The sequence below is a fragment of the Stomoxys calcitrans genome, chromosome 1 (genome assembly GCF_963082655.1).
Source record: "Stomoxys calcitrans chromosome 1, idStoCalc2.1, whole genome shotgun sequence".
NCBI lineage: Eukaryota > Metazoa > Arthropoda > Insecta > Diptera > Muscidae > Stomoxys > Stomoxys calcitrans.
In genome coordinates, this window is record NC_081552.1 from 13,510,152 (window position 1) to 13,532,366 (window position 22,215).

General features: G+C 32.6%; 1 protein-coding gene across 1 annotated transcript in view; it reads right to left on the minus strand.

Annotated features, from left to right (window-relative positions):
• Positions 1-13,973, minus strand: part of LOC106095155 (uncharacterized) — a 67,795-nt gene extending 53,822 nt beyond the window's left edge. The window contains exons 1-2 of the mRNA XM_059364397.1: positions 13,761-13,973; positions 13,513-13,689 (exon numbers count right to left, since the gene is read on the minus strand). Coding sequence (XP_059220380.1) covers positions 13,513-13,689; positions 13,761-13,973 — 390 coding nt within the window. The remainder of the gene's footprint in view (positions 1-13,512; positions 13,690-13,760) is intronic.
• Positions 13,974-22,215: the final 8,242 nt, after the last annotated feature.

The following is a 22,215-nucleotide window of genomic DNA, read 5'->3' on the forward strand; positions in this document are numbered from 1 at the left end:
TATCGTGATTTCGACAAACGAACGGACGGAAATGGCTAGATCGATTCAGAACGTCGAGACATCAAGAATATATATACTTTATGGAGTCTCTGACGAATATTTTGAGGTATTACAAACGTAATGGCTAGATTAGTATATCCCCATCCTTTGGCTAGATTAGTATACCCCCATCCTTAGGTTTTGGGTATAATAGGAATTGATACAATAACTGAAGTACATTTGTTTTTAGTGACTTCCAAAAAAGTAAGGTTCTCCAGTGCTTCTGTATATCTCAAAATGTTTTTTTTCCAAATTTTAGTTTTAGAAAATGTTGTCAAAATATATTGTAACTAAATTCTTTTTACCATCAAAGTATAATCGGTTTTACCTTGAAGAACAATCCTGCAATATTAACCGTGCTATTAATGTCTCCGCAGATTTACCTTTCTTGACAATTCTCAACAAAAACAATGGTTTGCCTGCCTGTTTATTTTCTACGTTTTTTGCCTCTTCTTCCTCAGTTCTTTAGGTTGTTGTTCTGTTTTTCTTTAAATATTTATTCGTTTATGAATATTTGCTTACAAGCAACTGTTGAAAATCATGCAAATGTTAAGTACTGCTATATGCTCGAGCTGGAGCGTATAACAGAGTGTAACGATAGCTTGTTGTTAATCCTCATCTACAAGGATAAATGTTTGAAGAAAAAAAATTGCAATTAAAGTAAAAGCATAACAAATTCGTCTGAGCGGAATCTTATCTTGTTTGGACAGTTCCTCTTTTAGGCAGAAACAAGTAAAAGCGTGCTAAGTTCGGCCGGGCCGAATCTTTTATACCCTCCACCATGGATCGCATTTGTCGAGTTCTTTTCCCGGCATCTCTTCTTAGGCATAACAGGATATAAGAAAAGATTTGCTCTGCTATTAGAGCGATATTAAGATATGGTCCGGTTTGGACCACAATTAAATTATATGTTGGAGACCTGTGTAAAATGTCAGCCAATTCGAATATGAATTGCGCCCTTTGTGGGCTCAAGAAGTAAAATAGAGAGATCGATTTATATGGAAGCTATATCGGGCTATAGACCGATTCAGACCATAATAAACACGTATGTTAATGGTCATGAGAGAATCCGTCGTACAAAATTTCAGGCAAATCGGATAATAATTGCGACCTCTAGACGCTCAAAAAGTCAAGATCCCAGATCGGTTTATATGGCAGCTATATCAGTTTATGACCCGACTTGTACTTTATTTGACATAGTTGTTGAAAGTAACAATAAAAAACGTCTTGCGAAATTTCAGCCAAATCGGATAGAAATTGAGCCCTCTAGAAGCTCAAGAAGTCAAGTCCCCAGATCTGTTTATATGACAGCTATATCAGGTGGACAAGAATTGCGCCCTCTAGAGGCTCAAGAAGTCAATACCCAAGATCGGTTAATATGACAGCTATATAAGGTTATAGACCGATTTGAACCATACTTGGCACAGTTGTTGGATATAATAACAAAACACGTCGTGCAAAATTTCATTCCAATCGGATAAGAATTGCGCACTCTAGAGGCTCAAGAAGTCAAGACCCAAGATCGGTTTATATGGCTGCTATATCAGGTTATAAACCGATTTGAACCATACTTGGCACAGTTGTTGCATATTATAACAAAACACGTTGTGCAAAATTTCATCCCAATCGGATAAGAATTGCGCACTCTAGAGGCTCAAGATGTCAAGACCCAAGATCGGTTTATATGGCAGCTATATCAAAACATGGACCTATATGGCCCATTTACAATACCAACCGACCTACACTGATAGGAAGTATTTATGCAAAATTTCAAGCGGCTAGCTTTACTCCTTCGGAAGTAAGCGTGCTTTCGACAGACAGACGGACGGACGGACAGACGGACATGGCTAGATCAACATAATCAATTTTCAATTTCATCTTTATTGGTTCATTATTATGTTCATATTTACAAAGCAGAGTTATGAGATCTTATCTTTTGGATATTACTGCATATAAGACTTAGGATTAAAGATATTAAATTACAAAAGCACAGTTAAGATAATGAGTTTAAAGGAAAAATAAAGGGGAAAAACCTTTCTATGAAATTCACACAATTGGAAGAAAATATATACATACTCAAAAATATAATAAAAATACTCAAGGTAAGCATACGATTTCCATGTGATGATTAAAAGGGAGAAATAAGAAAAGACCGTAAATTTATGTTAATTCGTTGCATGACCTTATCAATTGATAAGTCGAATATTTTACTTTGTTGAAATAATTATCATTAAGTCTATCGACAAATGTATCCAGTTTCGTCATGAAGTAGCGCCGTAGAGTACCTCCAGTGCCTCCTTTTTATGATTTTTAAACATTTGTTTTGCAAAATTTGAAGTTTTTTCCAGTGTGATTTTGCAGTCCTATACCAAACAGGACATCCGTAAGTAAGAGAGGGCCTTATTACACTCTTGAATAAAAGATTTTTGTTAGCATAGTTGAGTGTGGACTTCTTGTGGATTAAAGGCCATAGTGAACGAATCGTTCTTAATGTTTTTTTTGCAGACTTCATCGATGTGCTTTCCAAAGTTAAGTTTTTTATCGAGCGTAACTCCCAAATATTTAACGCTGTCAGCAATATCAATTCTTTCAGTACCGAAGTTAAGTTTTCTGATAGGCAATCTTTTAGGAGACTTGTTAAAAGGAAAAATAATGGCCTGGGTTTTATTCGGGTTAATCTTAATTTTCCATTTTGAAAAGTATTTATTACAAGCCAGCAACCCGGTTTCCATTTTTTTAAAAAGTGCAGTTGTTAACTTGCTTGTAAAGGGTGATTTTTTTGAGGTTAGGATTTTCATGCATTAGTATTTGACAGATCACGTGGGATTTCAGACATGGTGTCAAAGAGAAAGATGCTCAGTATGCTTTGACATTTCATCATGAATAGACTTACTAACGAGCAACGCTTGCAAATCATTGAATTTTATTACCAAAATCAGTGTTCGGTTCGAAATGTGTTCATTCACCGTAACGTTGCGTCCAACAGCATCTTTGAAAAAATACGGTCCAATGATTCCACCAGCGTACAAACCACACCAAACAGTGCATTTTTCGGGATGCATGGGCAGTTCTTGAACGGCTTCTGGTTGCTCTTCACTCCAAATGCGGCAATTTTGCTTATTTACGTAGCCATTCAACCAGAAATGAGCCTCATCGCTGAACAAAATTTGTCAAAATTTGAACACATTTCGAACCGAACACTGATTTTGGTAATAAAATTCAATGATTTGCAAGCGTTGCTCGTTAGTAAGTCTATTCATGATGAAATGTCAAAGCATACTGAGCATCTTTCTCTTTGACACCATGTCTGAAATCCCACGTGATCTGTCAAATACTAATGCATGAAAATCCTAACCTCAAAAAAATCACCCTTTAGTTATTAACGCCGTATCATCTGCGTAGTATGCTGTTTTCACGAAAGAAGGCGGTTTAAAGTCAGCAGTGTAGATGGAATAGAGCCAGGGAGATAGCACTGATCCTTGGGGTAAGCCTGTATTCATGATCGGGATTGGTTTACGGTTACAATAAAAGATCTTGATTCCAAGAAGTCCAAAATAATTTTGCATAATTTTGGTGGACTGCACTATGTTCCTTTCTGAACCCAAACTGCGCAGGAGATCGACATAAAATGTCGCGACCATCAAGAATATATATACTTTATGGGGTCTCAGACGAACATTTCGAGTAGTTACAATCAGAATGACGAAATTAGTATACCCCCCATCTTATGGGGGGTATACTAATTACAAAATTCTATAATTCTACAAATGATTTTTGTAGAATTCTGCAAATTCTACAAAATAAAATTTCAACAAAATTGTCTATTGAAATGTAAAATTTTTTGAAATTTTCTATAGAGCCGAATCTTGGGTACCCATCACCATGGATTCCACTAAAAATTTAACCTTATAACCTGAATTGGTATGTAAATTATTTTGGTCTTAAGAAGTCATATCCGGATATCGGTACTTAGGTAGGCCTTTATTTCCATATTGACCGATTTGGATAAAACTTAGCACTGATGCTGCAAATCATAAAATAGGGCTTTGGGCCAAATTTCAGCCAAACCAGGTAAAACTTTAGGCTTCTATGGACTTAAGAATTAAAATCCGGGGATGGGTTTATATAAAGGCTATGTCTTTTTATATCCCGATTTAGGTCATACTTGGCTTGAAAGTCATAACTCAAGTCCTAGTTCCAAATTTCAGACAAATCGGATGAAAGTTCAGGCTTCTAGGGGCTCAAGAAGTAAAATCCGGGGTATATATGGGGGCTATATCTGTTTATTGATTCGGATTATACATGGCATAACTCAAATTTTTGTTCCAAATTTCATCCAAATCGGTTGAAAATTGAGGCTTCGAGGCGCTTAAGAAGTCAAATCCGTGGATCAATTTTGATATTGGCTATACTGTTTAAAGACCGATTCGAATCATACTCGGCATGGATGCTGGAAGTCATAACACAAATCCCAGATCAGACAATTCGCAGCTCAATATTTTTAGGTGACTAGACTAGATTAGTATACCGCCATCCTATGGTGGTGGATATAAAATTTGAAAATATTTGTCAATAAAAAAAGAAATTTGTAAAAATTTTTTTATAGAAATTCAATTTTGATGAAATTTTCTAAACAAATTTTCTTAAGGGAAATAATTTTAGAATTTTTATTTTCGGTTTTTTCTTGGCTTATTTCATAGAAATGGGACCTATACACCCCAGGGTCCTTAAACTCATACATTAAAATGCGAGTGTATTTACATTGCAAAGCCCATACCAAATACCCAAGCGAATGAATACCAGGAAATAATAGGCCGAATTAAATACAACAGAATGTTTCTTTGTTTTCTCTCTGCCGCACACATGAGTGTACACTTGATGGCAAAGGAGAAAGATGTCCTATGCCTTCTTGCCTAGGAGTTACACATTTCATTGGTGTCTGTCTATCAGGAAGGGATTTCAAGGAATTGATGGTTGTTGTAGGTTAACTCACTTGTGGGTGAGTACATGGTGTGGCATAACAAAAAACACCATTGCCATCCTTGTATGTGTAAATGTAAGAATATTCCAACGGTTCTTATTGCCATGAATGTGTCTACATATTGAAGGATTTAGCGTTGCTTTTCAATTTTATACCCACCACCATAGGATGGGGGCATGCTAATATAGTCATTCCGTTTGTAACACCTTGAAATATTTGTCTAAGACCCCGTAAAGTGTATATATTCTTGATCGTCTCGACTTTCTTAGTCAATTTAGCCCTGTCCGTCCGTCCGTCGTTCGAAATCACGATAGCGTTTGAACGCGTAAAGCTAGCCGCTTGAAATTTTGCACAGATACTTACTATTGATGAAGGTCGTTGGGGATTGCAAAAGATTTAAATATAGCTCCCATATAAACCGGTCTCCCGATTTGAATTCCTGAGCCCCTGGAAGCAGCAATTTTTGTTTGAGTTGGCTGAAATTCCGCATGTAGTGCTCTGTTATAACTTCTAACAAAAGTGCTCCGAATCGGCTTATAACCTGATATAGCTCCCATATAAACCGATCTCTCGATTATCTTTGTATTTAGATATAGCTACCATATAGACCGATTTGCCGATTAAAGGTCTTGAGCTCATAAAAGCTGCAATTATTATCCGATTTCGCTGAAATTTGAAATAAGTGAATTGTTTTAAGTCTCCAGACATCCGACTCAAATAGGGTTCAGATCGGACTATATTTAGATATAGCTGTCATATTGGCCGATCTCCCGATTTGAGTTTTAGGCCTCTGGAAGCCGCAACTTTTTCCAATTTGGCTAGTATTTTGCACGTTATGTTCTGTTGTGACTTCCAATAACTGTGCCAAGTAGGGTTCAAATAGGTCTATAACCTCATATAGCTCCCATATAAACCGATATCCCGATTTGACTTATTGAGCCCTTACTAGCCGCAATTTTTGTACGGTTCGACACGGTCGAACTTAGCACGCTTTTACTTGTTATAAATTGTGTTAACTCTAATAGGAGATCTGTGAAGTACAATATTGGCGTTTTTCAACAAAAAAAAATGCGAAACCCCTTCTCAAAACGCAAAGCTGAGACCCCCAACTTTATAACATATTTTGTGTCTCCCACAACTTGATCTTTCCCGGTTTGCGTGTACCACCGTGTTTGCCTTCAAAAGACTTCTTTGCTGGAGCTTCTTCATCCATTCTGACAACATGACCTAGCCAACGCAGCCGTTGTATTTCGATGCGTGTAACTATGCTATCGTCGTCATACAGTTCATACAGCTCGTGGTTGATACGTCGCCTATATTCTCCGTTAACGCAAACTGGTCCATATATTTTACGAAGAATCTTTCTCTCAAATACTCCAAGCACTGCCTCATCTGCTTCCACAAGTACCCATGCTTCAGAACCATAGAACAACACGGGTAGTATCAGTGTATTGTAAAGTGTAGTCTTCGTCTGTCGAGAGACGGCCTTGTTTCTAAGCTGCTTACTTAGTCCAAAGTAGCATCTGTTTGCCAGTATTATTCTTCGCTTTATCTTAAAACTGGTGTCATTCGTTTGGGTTACGGCGGCGCCGAGGTAGATAGAGTTACAGACTATCTCAAAGTTGTGGTTCCCAACTTTTTCCATGTTCTTTATCTGCTCGGTTGTGCAAGGCTTTTTGGGAGTGGAAACCATCCATTTCGTATTATCTCCATTTACTGCCAGACCCATTTCCACTGATTCTCTTTCGATTCTTTCAAAGACTGCAGTTACTACTTCTGGTGACCGACCTATGATATCGATGTCGTCGGCATAGGCGAGTAGCATGTGTTCTATTCACATCTGAAATCTCGTATAATCTTCTCCACCAGGATATTATAGAGATCACACGATAGGCTGTCTCCTTGTCTGAAACCTCGTTTGGTATTAAATGGTTCGGAGAGATTCCTTCCTATTCTTATTGAGGAACGCGTATCAGCAAATGTCATCCTGCAGTGTCTTATTATTTCTGCAGGGATACCAAACTCAGACATGACGTGAGGTACCTTTGAACGTAAAGGAGTATCGAAGGCAGTTCTATTTTTTAATTATGAAAAATGTAACTCTAAATTATTTGATTTCAATAAAGTAATCGTCTGTGTTGGAAACCAGATCTAAAATGTAGATTAAATTCTTTAAATTTTTTGGATTAATACAGGTTAAAGGCCTGTAAAATCCATCGGTCCCTACACGCTGATGGCAAAGGTTGCGAAGATAACAATAGATGTTTAAAATATCCTCATTCTCACAGAAGAACCCCAAGAGACAAGAAATATTGATTTTCAACACTTCCAACGGTTCCATTCTCGTAAATGTTCCAGGTAATCCCAAGGACATGTCTGTAACCTCTGATAATCCAAAAAATTTAAAGAAATCAGACCATAAGTGTGATTTTCCCAACCCCAATAAAATTTTGTAGGGCGACCGACTTTGAAGGCCCTCCAATGGGCCCTTGGGACTTCTAGGGCCCTGAAATTTTGCACATAAACTAGATAATACCTCAGCTATAACCGTGTGAAACTTCATGAAGACATCTCTATCCGTTCCAAAATGGCAGACTTATTTCCAATTATTTTTTTTGCATCCCACTGTGCGTCATCCGACTAGCATATGGTCCAGATCAGAATATATTTAGATATAGTTGCCATACAGACCGATCTTTCAATTTCGGGACTTAGCCCCATAAAGAGCAGGTTTGTTGCCCAATGGACACGGTAGCAGAGTTGTTATAAAAGAGGATGGTTATTTTATCCATGGTGGTGGGTATCCAAAGTTCGTCACGGCCGAACCTAACACGTTTTTACTTTCTGTTTCTGTTTTGTAGGTGGCATTCAAATGATGCTTAGATTGTCTTAAATACATATCCAAAACCCAATAAATAAATATTATTAAGCTGGCAAAACAACAAAATTCAATTCCTTGTGACTTTTTTTATTACTTGTGTTGAGTTTAGATGTGTTGTGTTGTGATTCTGTGTGCGTTAATTTGCTTTGGTATTATTCAGCCGCATACATGTTTACACAGTACACATGTGTAAAAAATTCAATTTTGTGAAACCTTTATTTGCCCAGATAAAGAAATGTCAATAATTTTTTTTAAGTTGATGAAAAAAGGCAAGAAAGTTTTTCTACACCTCAGGGGAATTCATCTTCATATACATACAATGGATAAAGAAAATTTTAAAGAATTTTAAAGAATTTTCTTTATGTTATCGTAATAACCTAACGAATTATATCAGAAAATTGTATAGAAGCAAGTGAAGCCGGATGGTATCTTGGGAACCTACCACCACGGATTCTGCTAAAAATGTACATAAATAAACTTAGTTGAAAGGCATGTTTCCCCTTACGTACCAAATTTCTGTGAAATCAGGCGAAAATTGCAATTTTAAGGTACTGTAGAAGACTAATCGGGAGATTGGTTCATATAGAAGCTACATCAGGTAATAGACCGATTTTGACAAAACTCACTGTGGATGTTGAAAGTCATAGCAAAATATCACATGCAAATCGGAAACCAATTGCGCTTTCCGGTGACTCAAAATGATATTAAATTATAAACCCATTTGGTCCGTACTTGACACAGTTGTTTGAAGTCGTAACAGAACACTACACGCAGTAAAATGGTCCGCATAAAATAAAGTAAAACACTTATTCTAAATGAGTTAGCAATTTTAATCTAATTTGGTTAAATTTTGATAAAAACATGGAAAAAAAGCAACATTTTTAGAAAGTTTTACTCAGCTGTAATTAGTGGCATATAGTTCATTATCATTCATTATTATAGTTCAAGTATCTTCTCAACAAGTTCAATAATTCTATAGCAAACAACGTTTTTATTTACCAAATAAAAACATGTAATTATATAAAGTTCAACGCTTCCTATAAACCTATATTCCACAATTTGAATAAATAATCGTTCAAATTAGTTTCCGTCTCAGTAATACCAAATATGGCCTTAATGCAATTATAAAGGTGCTTTTTAAACACGTTGTTTGTCAGTCATGTAATAATCGAATAATTTAAAACATAGAATATTATAACACAAGAACGTTTGATTAGTGACTTCACTTTGTATAAATAGATCCATGTAAGAAACTCTAAATAAAATGCCCTTAGAAACCTTTACAGGTTTATTACTTACAGAAATTCTTATTTAAAAACGAAATCAGTCTTTTACATTTTCCTCTACTTACCTGGGCTGTGCAGTTAAGCATCATGCGCATGTGCCGCCGACAAAAAGGCGTCAGCGACACACACTCAGATTGCTGCTGAAAACCTTGCAAACCATTCCCGTGACGCAGAAACGCTCAGTATGATGTACGCATTTTCCAAGAAATGTCGTGGACGGAAGCAAGAAAAAATTCAAAATGCACAAATATGAAATAAATGACAAAGGTAAAATTAGTGAGTCACGATATTCATCTCTTCTTTCTGTTAAAATAATGTTTTCCATTCTTGTCTCAGAATATATTTACAGGAGGAAATTTAATATGCTGCAGTAGCATAGCAGAAATTAGTTCTAATCGCTTTATACTACTAATTGCAGACGGACATACACCTTTGATGATAAGTATTAGATTGAAAATAAAATAACGTATCTATACTCAACACATTCATTTCTTTCAGTCTATAAAATATTGTGTACTAGCTGGACAGGAGCCGCTCCGCTGCGCCCTCTTTAACTCTCTAATATTTATTTAGGGTAGGGATACTTCGCCGTGAATGTGGATATCGTGCTACTGTAGTCTATGTCCGCCTATGACGCCGAACGCCTGCGTTCGAATCCTGACGGAACTTCGGACAAAATTTAAAGCGGTGGTTATCCCCTCTTAATGCTGGCGACATTTGCAAGGTACCATACCATGCAAGGTGTTGCACTGCCGTATACCGTACGGACTCGGCTATAAAAAACGTCCCTTATTGTTGATAAACTCAACTTGAATCGAAAACCACTCATTGACATATGCAAAGTTTGCCCCTGCTCGGTTCCTGGGCAAATTTTTACTCTACTCCTTTCTTTTGAGCCCCATATTACCGTATTGGTAAACATTTATTTAAATCTGAACGGAATAGAAACCCAGATTTTGCCAAATTTTTTTTCAAATGGATTACCACACAGTAAATATTTCGGATATTTTATTCCATCAATTGTGTTGATTTCAGTTCAAAATATCTTTCACGATTGTTCATCGTATGCACTGAGTAAAGAATAATTTAATTCCATTTATTTAACGTTGAACCATAACGAAGTTCATTTGATGTAATTATATTTTAGATCTATGTACATTAAGTAAAAACGAATAAAAATTTCTTAAGCGCCATTTGAAGTTCAACTTTGTTCAAAAGTAATCAATTTTAATTCATTTAGCAATTGCGGCTTCTAAGGACCCAAGAAGTCTAATCGAAAGAAACTTTTTTATGGGAACTATATCAAAATCAGAACCGATATGGCCCACTTTCACTCCCGAATTTTAGACAGCAATTTTTGTCAACATTAAATTTGATTTTTTCTTAATATGTTAAACCATTCCAATTTCCATAACCACGCATATACTCGTACATCTTAGCTGTTTCGCTATGGAATTTTTCCACTTGATTATAATTAAAAGGACTCCCCTCTTAAGTTAATGACAAAACATTATCATGATAAAACATTTTTATTTGTCGTTGTCAGTATTTGTCTTAATTAAAAACACAATCAAAATGATTGTTGCCTAAGCACTCATAAAATAATATGTCAACCAATTTACACAGACACTTGTATGTATTTATATGTTTAGAATAACAAATACTCGAAGGTCTATGGATAAATTAATATATGAGTCATTTTGTAAGAAAAATAATTTTGTTTCAACATAATTTGTATCAAACTTTTATTTATTTAATTTAATTTAATTTAATTTAATTTAATTTAATTTAATTTAATTTAATTTAATTTAATTTAATTTAATTTAATTTAATTTAATTTAATTTAATTTAATTTAATTTAATTTAATTTAATTTAATTTAATTTAATTTAATTTAATTTAATTTAATTTAATTTAATTTAATTTAATTTAATTTAATTTAATTTAATTTAATTTAATTTAATTTAATTTAATTTAATTTAATTTAATTTAATTTAATTTAATTTAATTTAATTTAATTTAATTTAATTTAATTTAATTTAATTTAATTTAATTTAATTTAATTTAATTTAATTTAATTTAATTTAATTTAATTTAATTTAATTTAATTTAATTTAATTTAATTTAATTTAATTTAATTTAATTTAATTTAATTTAATTTAATTTAATTTAATTTAATTTAATTTAATTTAATTTAATTTAATTTAATTTAATTTAATTTAATTTAATTTAATTTAATTTAATTTAATTTAATTTAATTTAATTTAATTTAATTTAATTTAATTTAATTTAATTTAATTTAATTTAATTTAATTTAATTTAATTTAATTTAATTTAATTTAATTTAATTTAATTTAATTTAATTTAATTTAATTTAATTTAATTTAATTTAATTTAATTTAATTTAATTTAATTTAATTTAATTTAATTTAATTTAATTTAATTTAATTTAATTTAATTTAATTTAATTTAATTTAATTTAATTTAATTTAATTTAATTTAATTTAATTTAATTTAATTTAATTTAATTTAATTTAATTTAATTTAATTTAATTTAATTTAATTTAATTTAATTTAATTTAATTTAATTTAATTTAATTTAATTTAATTTAATTTAATTTAATTTAATTTAATTTAATTTAATTTAATTTAATTTAATTTAATTTAATTTAATTTAATTTAATTTAATTTAATTTAATTTAATTTAATTTAATTTAATTTAATTTAATTTAATTTAATTTAATTTAATTTAATTTAATTTAATTTAATTTAATTTAATTTAATTTAATTTAATTTAATTTAATTTAATTTAATTTAATTTAATTTAATTTAATTTAATTTAATTTAATTTAATTTAATTTAATTTAATTTAATTTAATTTAATTTAATTTAATTTAATTTAATTTAATTTAATTTAATTTAATTTAATTTAATTTAATTTAATTTAATTTAATTTAATTTAATTTAATTTAATTTAATTTAATTTAATTTAATTTAATTTAATTTAATTTAATTTAATTTAATTTAATTTAATTTAATTTAATTTAATTTAATTTAATTTAATTTAATTTAATTTAATTTAATTTAATTTAATTTAATTTAATTTAATTTAATTTAATTTAATTTAATTTAATTTAATTTAATTTAATTTAATTTAATTTAATTTAATTTAATTTAATTTAATTTAATTTAATTTAATTTAATTTAATTTAATTTAATTTAATTTAATTTAATTTAATTTAATTTAATTTAATTTAATTTAATTTAATTTAATTTAATTTAATTTAATTTAATTTAATTTAATTTAATTTAATTTAATTTAATTTAATTTAATTTAATTTAATTTAATTTAATTTAATTTAATTTAATTTAATTTAATTTAATTTAATTTAATTTAATTTAATTTAATTTAATTTAATTTAATTTAATTTAATTTAATTTAATTTAATTTAATTTAATTTAATTTAATTTAATTTAATTTAATTTAATTTAATTTAATTTAATTTAATTTAATTTAATTTAATTTAATTTAATTTAATTTAATTTAATTTAATTTAATTTAATTTAATTTAATTTAATTTAATTTAGTTTAATTTAATTTAATTTAATTTAATTTAATTTAATTTAATTTAATTTAATTTAATTTAATTTAATTTAATTTAATTTAATTTAATTTAATTTAATTTATTTTAATTTAATTTAATTTAATTTAATTTAATTTAATTTAATTTAATTTAATTTAATTTAATTTAATTTAATTTAATTTAATTTAATTTAATTTAATTTAATTTAATTTAATTTATTTTATTGTATTTAATTTTATACTATTTATTATTTAATTTATTTTATTTTATACTATTTTCTATTATTTTTGTATGTTAGCTTATACCGTATGAAAACTACTATGCACCAATGGTACGTATAACTAACATTATCTAAAAGCTTGAATCAAAAATAATTTTAATTATTAAAACAAAGTGCTTTATAAACACATTTAATTGTCTTTTAAATGGTGCATGATCATGACTTCAATTACAACACTTTTACCGCATTTACATATTGAAGTTTAATATTTATTGTTTTTAGTCATAGATTGAGAGATAGACTCTAACTTCTGCCTTATAGTGATTGTAGGCGGCAACTTTTAGGCGCACCATGTATTCATTTGTGGGAAATGGCATTAACTCAAGCATAGAACTATCCAAAATAAGATCTTTGACAATTATATCATGATGGATAAAAAAAAAAAAAACAGAAATTATAAAAAAAGAAATGTATGTGTTTTGTATGGCCATTGTGTTATGTAATTCTTTATATTGCACTTACATCAAACGGACAGCTGTGATTAATATTCGATATCGGTCGAACTATTTTGAAAAATATAATTTTCCAAAACATATACCGTGAAGATGATTTCAAAAACTGGCAAAAATCGGCTGTGTTGTTGTACATAAAAGGCTTGTAGCCGTTGTCATAGCCCTTTCTCAATAATTGGGCATTGATCTGATAAAAGATAGTCAATCAATGAGAAAGTGTTTTTCTCAATTCAACTTTGATAGCATTTGCTTACTTACTGTTACGTTATTGACCGGAACCTGATGTAATTGAACGTGCACATTGAGAGAAACTTGGTGACGGGAAAGGGCTTTAAGTCGACATGTCTTGAACGTGGCAAATGGTTTATCGAATTCGTCACATTGTAAGTTCGTAAATTTTGTTTTAAAACCACAAAGTCTTTTAGAAGCCAAAGTGGCTATAACCGTCCACCATATTAAGCGAATATTCATTGTAAGCGACGCAAGATTCAAAATACAACTAAACATATAGATAGAAAGCTAGAGTGACATTAAATTAACTTAAAATTGTAGTAAGTATAATATTAAAATAAATTTTAATTTATATCAACAATTCATTTTATTTGTATTAAATTCATTTGCTGTATAAAACACTAAAACAATTTGCATTGGGGGTTTTAGCAAAAACCAAAACTGCTCGTAGGTACAAATAATACAAACACATTAAAAACAAATATATTAATTTGGCTTGTGCCACGGTAGGGGTGTAGGGTATGGTAAATAAATTGAAGCAATATCAAATATTAATATCTACACACAAAAAATTGAATAAAATTAAATTCAAATCAAATCAAATCAAATCAAAAACAAATCAATTCAATTCAATTAAAACATTTTTATACCCTCCACCATAGGACGGGTGGTATACTAATTTCGTCATTCTGTTTATAACTACTCGAAATATTTGTTTGAGACCCCATAAAGTATATATATATTCTTGATCGTCGCGACATTTTATGTCGATCTAGTCATGTCCGTCCGTCTGTCTGTCGAAAGCACGCCAACTTCCGAAGGAGTAAAGCTAGCCGCTTGAAATTTTGCACAAATACTTCTTATTAGTGTAGGTCGGTTGGTATTGTAAATGGGCCATATCGATCCATGTTTTGATATAGCTGCCATATAAACAGATCTGGGGACTTGACTTCTTGAGCTTCTAGAGGCCGGAATTCCTATCCGATTTGGCTGAAATTTTGCAAAACGTATTTTTTTCTTACTTTCAATAAGTATGCCAAATAAGGTTCATTACCTGAGATAGCTGCCATATAAACCGATCTGGGATCTTGACTTCTTGAGCCTCTAGAGGCTCAATTATTATCCGATTTGCCTGAAATTTTGTACGACGAATTATGTCATGACCATCAACATACGTGGTTATTATGGTCTGAATCGGTCTATAGCCCGATACAGCTCCCATATAAATCGATCTCTCTATTGTTCTTCTTGAGCCCCCAAAGGGCGCAATTCTTATTCGAATTGTCTGACACTTTACACAGGCCTCCAACATATAATTTAATTGTGGTCCAAACCGGACCATATCTTGATATCGCTCTAATAGCAGAGCAAATCTTTTCTTATATCCTTTTTTTGCCTAAGAAGAGAAGCCGGGAAAAGAACTCGACAAATGCGGTCCATGGTGGAGGGTATATAAGATTCGGCCCGGCCGAACTTAGCACGCTTTTAATTGTTCTTTTTTATAATTTTCAATAATTCGTTTGGAAAATTCCTATAATGGCTGAAATGACTCATATTGTCATATGTATGCTTATTCGATTCAACATTTGTATATATTTGTCTGGTTTTTAATAACCACCCCCTTACCGGGAACGGTAGGCAAATATTAGCTGAAAGCATACATATGTGATTGTTGATTTTTTCCCTGTTAAAGTCTGCGTTCATCAAGCTACGAAATTACCAAGAAAGATACAATATCTCTTTGGAGCGTGTAGCAATGGCATATGCAAATATGTCAGACATTTTCAACATCCTTTTTTTAATAACAAACCAGTAAGAAAAGGCAAAAGTTTGGCGGTGCCGACTGTATAATACCCTACTGAACTAATTTCAATGGATCTCGCCGGATGTTTTCAGATGTGTTATTAAACAATTTTTATAATTTTTCGAGCAAATATGTTCAAATTGTAACAATTTCGGTTGACAAATGACAACATTACTGCAAATTTCCCAAAATCTGAACAACATATATATGTGAAATGAACCAATTTCGCCCAAACTTCTTAGATACTGCACTCATTGATTTGTGAGTGTAATTTCGCGAATTTAAAAAAACACGCAGACGTTCGCATGGGCAGGGCTATGTCTTACATTACTTACTAAGAAACGAGTATTGACAAACAATATTTTCATTACCAAAAACCATAATTTAAATGTTGTATAAGCTCAAAGTTTATACTTATTTTTGTATATGCTTATGAATTATTAGTTTTAAAATCATGAATTCGTAGTCTAAAAACACAAAGGCACTGAAATTAACGTAACGAAATGTAAATGTCATGAAAATTTACTAAAAAAAGATACAAATGCCGATACTCGAAGGCTTCTTGGCGGGCTTAAATAGCTAAACTCGGCCACTTCGTCAGCAGCAGCATTCGAGTCGCCAATAAATTGGTAAAATCAGCCTAACTTTCCCCCTTTTTTTATTCCGCGCTAAGGGTAACCTCTTTCACCTTGGTATATTGGTGAGAGCTGTGAGTCTGTGATCCCACAATACAGTCCACAACCAGTTGATGAAATAGCTTGGATAACATCCAAACCATCGACATACTCTTATCTCATTGAAGCGGCCCCCTTTCGTGCTGGACGTCTCCCCCAGTTTTTAATCAAATGTATATAATTTGCCAAATTTAAGAAAACATTTTTTAAAAATTCGTCATATTTTTTCAATCGTAGTTTGTTATATAAGTCTTAACCTCCGCTTTATAATGATTATAAGCGCCAACTTTGATCCGTGTCATGTAATCGTCTAAGGAGAAAGGTTTCAATTCCAAAATGGAGCCATCTATGATAAGATTCTCAATTAATTATAATGTCATGCTATGCACTGTAGGACAGGTTTTCGAGGCCAAAAGTAAATTTTTCAATATATAATTTTGAGTTAGCATGTGATATCTTTTTGGTGTAGTTTGTATCGTTGTCCGTGTGTTGCTTGGAGTAGAACTTTCGGTATCGGGGTGTATCCGTGAAAAAATAGATATGTGTTGAAATGTATTAATGTGTACTTTCATTCTGTGAAAAAATTGCCAAATTTCAAATCGAAAGATCGGTATATATGGGAGCTATATTAGGTTATAGATTGATTTAAATCATACGCGGCACAGTTGAAAGTCCATACAGAACATTACATGCAAAATTTCAACCAAATCGTACAAAAATCAAGAAATCAAATAGGGACTAACACAACTCACCGTCCCAAATTTTGGACAATAAATGTGGTTTTTATGGGCCTAAGACCCTAAATCGGCTAATCGGTCTATATGGTAGCTATATCAAAATCTGGACCCATCTGTGCCAAATTGAAGAAGGAAATCAAGAGGAGACTTTGCACAGAAAAGAATCTGTGCAAAGTTTCAGCTCAATATCTCTACTTTTAAGGATTGTAGCGTGATTTAAACAGACAGACGGACGGACATGGTTAGATCGTCTTAGATTTTTACGAAGATCAAGAATTTATATATACTTTATAGGGCTGGAAATGGATATTTCGATGTGTTGCAAACGGAATGACAAAATGAATATAACCCCATCTTTCGGTGGTGGGTATGAAAATGGCAGGAAAGAAAGTCCTTTTCTCAAAAATAAAAGAGTGTGATTATATACTGAGACCATCGTTAAACTAATAAATAGCGATGTTTTAAGGAAAAGAGGTCGTCCATATGTTAGTTATAGCGAGGAAACTTAGCGACAAAAGAAAAAGATTGCTTCGAAAGTGTCGTCAAAACACGAACACAATATCCAGCTTTTGATTCATGCTGCATCTGTAGCGTCCAATACATATAGGAGCTATATCTAAATCTGGACAGATTTTGCAGAAATATCGCACACATATTGGGACGTCATGCAAAATTTTTGAAGATCGGACCAAAACTGTGGCTGCTACAGCTTTAAAAGTCCATATCGGATGAAAGATATATATAGGAAGTAGATCTGTATCTGAATTGGCAAATGGCTTGTCAAATTCCTCACATTGCAGGTTTGTAATCTTAATCTTCAGGCCTTTTATTTCACTGGGGAGAATTAAAATGCACATCAACAACAATATCGATAATTGCGTCATAGTAAACTTGCGACTGGCTGAATATCGGGTATCGAATGTATACAAAAGTGCAAAAATTTGAATTTATTGCGTTTTGATATGCTGTTGTAGCCATGCTGACTTGATTTTTTATACCCTCCACCATAAGATGGGGGGTATACTAATTTCGTCATTCTGTTTGTAGCTACTCGAAATATTCGTCTGAGACCCCATAAAGTATATATATTCTTGATCGTCGCGATATTTTATGTCGATCTAGCCATGTCCGTCCGTCTGTCTGTCGAAAGCACGCTAACTTCCGAAAGAGTAAAGCTAGCCGCTTGAAATTTTGCACAAATACTTCTTATTAGTGTAGGTCGGTTGGTATTGCAAATGGGCCATATCGGTTCATGTTTTGATATAGCTGCCATATAAACCGATCTTGGGTCTTGACTTCATGAGCCTCTAGAGTGCGCAATTCTTATCCGATTGGGATGAAATTTTGCACGACGTGTTTTGTTATGACATCCAACAACTGTGTCAAGTATGCTTCAAATCGGTTTATAACCTGATATAGCTGCCATATAAACCGATCTGGGTCTTGACTTCTTGAGCCTCTAGAGTGCGCAATTCTTATCCGATTGGAATGGAATTTTGCACGACGTGTTTTCTTATGATACCCAACAAATGTGCCAAGTATGGTTCAAATCGGTCTATAACCTGATATAGCTGCCATATAAACCGATATTGGGTCTTGACTTCTTGAGCCTCTAGAGTGCGCAATTCTTATCCGATTTGAATGAATTTTTGCACGAAGTATTTCGTTAGATATCCAACAACAGATCTGGGGATTTGACTTCTTGAGCTTCTACAGGGCCCAATTCCTATCCGATTTGGCTGAAATTTTGCATGACGTATTTTATTCTTACTATCAACAACTGTGTCAAATAACGTTCAAATCGGTCCATAAACTGATATAGCTGCCATATAAACCGATCTGGGATCTTGACTTCTTGATCCCTAGAGGTCGCAATTATTATCCGATATGCCTGAAATTTTGTACGACGGATCCTCTCATGACCATCAACAAACGTGTTTATTATGGTCTGAATCGGTCTATTGCCCGATACAGCTCCCTTATAAATCGTTCTCTCTATTTCACTTCGTGAGCCCCCAATGGGCGCAATTCTTATTCGAATTGGCTGACATTTTACATAGGTCTCCAACATATAATTTAATTGTGGTCCGAACCGGACCATATCTTGATATCGCTCTAATAGCAGAGCAAATCTTTTCTTATATCCTTTTTTGCCTAAGAAGAGATGCCGGGAAAAGAACTCGACAAATGCGATCCATGATGGAGGGTATATAAGATTCGGCCCGGCCGAACTTAGCACGCTTTTACTTGTTTTTTAATTGAAAATGTCCACTAACTTCTGATAAGAATTATTGGCATTATGGCGCATAGCTTAAAGAGTTTATATAGCTTATACTTAATGCGATATACCATCTTGATATTCTCCCTTAAGAAAGATTGGTTTATATTAGGTCCGTTTTCGTAGTTTTGCAGTAAAACTTTGCAGGAGAGTGAGAACCATTTTACTCTCTTTAAAAAATTTGCAAGCAAAAGTATGCGAACGACTTCCAGTGAAAATTTGCAGAACAACAGCTGATTTTTGTTTTGGTTGGTTTTGTATTTAGTTGCTTAGGAAACCAATTGTACTCAGCCTGTCTGAACACTATAATAGAATCCGATGTTTTGAAGATGGGCAGTGTGGTCCCTGAAAAACCTGGAAAGGACACGAGCAAGGTGAAGTCGTATAGACCGATCTGCCTTCTCTCATCAGTATGAGGGTCTACTTCTCCTGGTCCTCCCGTTGATCAATTTCCATACACCGAGCATCATCATGCATTTCGAAGTCTGTATAGGACTACAACTGCTTCACGTAACATCACCGTACACAAAAATAGAAACAGAGTTCTCAAGTCCCTTGTCGGCTGCACTTGATGTGCTGACAAAGAAACCTTGGACTAACCACCTTATGCTTCTGGATATTGTGGCTAGACAAATTGCTGCGACCACTGATGTGAGACTAAGTGACCTTTCTATTTGATGATGTGGCGGCTACCGACACTGTTTTATGATTGAAGATATCTGTCTGTATCCGTTCACAATTGACAGTCTAATTTGTACTAATTTTTTCCAACCCAATTATGCGTCACTTTTAACTGCCCAGCCAGACCCACTTAATCCCATAGCAGCATCTTCCATCCTTAACAAATTCAAAGGAACGGTTTTGGTTTCATCGTAGCTCAACAATGAGAATGATTCTATTAAAACACTTTAGAATCCGGTGTCTGGAAGGATAGTACAATGTATTTATTTTTCAAGATTTTCCAAATAATTCTGCAAATTTTACAATTTCCTTCTAATGTAGAATAAACGACTTGAGGTAAAATTACAACATCATTTGGCGAGTTGAATCTTCATTAAAAGTAAATATAAATTTAAAAAATTTAATTATTACGTACTAATAAACTGTATTTTATATATTTTTTACTTACCTCTGCTACCGAGGCCACCGTTGCGCAGAGGTTAGCTTGTCCGACTATGGCGCTGAACGCCTGGTTTCGAATCCTAGCGAGACCATCAGAAAAAATTTTCAGCGGTGGTTTTCCCCTCCTAATGCTGGAAACATTTGTGGGGTGCTATGCCATGTAAAACTTCTCTCCAAAGAGGTTTCGCACTGTGGCACGCCGTTCGGATTTGCTCTTTCTCGCACTCTCTTCTGCTGGTAAATAAAGAACGCTAACGACTTTCAGTAAAAATTTGTGCAAATTGCACAAACTACAAAAGCGGTTATTAGAGGAACTACAAAACTATTAGTGGAATTTGAGCGCCGTAAAATTGACATCAGTAAGGGTGTTCTCGATATATCGATAAGAGTATGGAAGACACTTCCGGAAAAAAGGAAGAAAACTCTCGTAAGATGGAAGAAAATCTCTCTAAGATGGTAGAAAATGATGGAAGACACTTCAAGAAAGTTGGAAAAAAAATCTCGTAGGATGGAAGAAAAATTGGAAAAAACTAGATGAAGTGGATGCGAAGTTAAGCGAAACTTCCTCACTTCTGTTTCAGAAACTTAAAATTATGGAAAAAAGTGTTGAAAATGTAGAAGGCCAAATTAAGAAACTGAATAAGAAGTTCCTGACGTATGATAAGAAATTTCTGGACATGGAGAAGAAAATGTCGGAGCTTAATACATAGGGCGGTCCAGTGCGCGTTATCGACACATAAAAAGTCTTGGACAGGTGAAAAAGCTTGATATTTGGGTACCACATGTATTGAAAGAAATTCATTTAACAAACCGAATCAACGCACCTTAAACGCAATGAATTCGATCCGTTTTTAAAACGAATCATAATTGGAGATGAAAAATGGATTGTTTACAACAACGTTAGTCGAAAACGATCATGGTCCAAGCATGGTGAACCAGCTCAAACCACTTCAAAGGCTGATATCCACCAAAACAAGGTTAAGCTGTCTGTTTGGTGGGATTGGAAGGGTGTGGTATATTTTGAGCTGCTTCCAAGGAACCAAACGATTAATTCGGATGTTTACTGTCAACAATTGGACAAATTGAATACAGCCATCAAGGAGAAGCGACCAGAATTGGTCAATCGTAAAGGTGTCATATTCCACCAGGACAACGCCAAAAACTGAGTGAGCTTGGCTGGGAACTTTTGATGCATCCACCATATAGCCCTGAACTTGCACCATCAGACTACCATTTATTTCGATCTTTGCAGAACTCCTTTAATGGTAAAACTTTCGGCAATGATGAGGCTATAAAATCGCACTTGGTTCAGTTTTTTGCAGATAAAGGCCAGAAGTTCTATGAGCGTGGAATACTAAATTTGCCAGGAAGATGGCAAAAGGTTATCGAACAAAATAGCAATTACATATTTGATTAAAGTTCATTCTAAGTTTTATTAAAAATGAATTTACTTTCTTTTAAAAAATCCGCAATACTTTAGGTAACCCAATATGTGCTCGATCACTACTTCAATGTTGTCTCAGAAACTGAAAAAGGAGATGCTGGTTGACCTAATCTCAAAGTTTATTTATAAAATGTAAAAAATGTTTCGTGAATAAAGAATTAACCGGTTTAAACGGGTTTTTAAAAATAAAAAATAAAAAAAAAATTAAAGAACTTAAATAAATTTTTTTAAAAAAGGTCATTTGTTTGAAATGTTTGAAAAACGGTTTTAGGAAAAAGCCGGTTTATTGAGTACCTCTGTGAAATTTAAGAAAATAGGTTCAGCCGTTTTTGAGCCTAAAAGGAACGATCATACTAACATACCCTCAAATAAACAAACCAACATACAAACACAAATGTTTAAGAAGAAAAGTTAACATTGCCC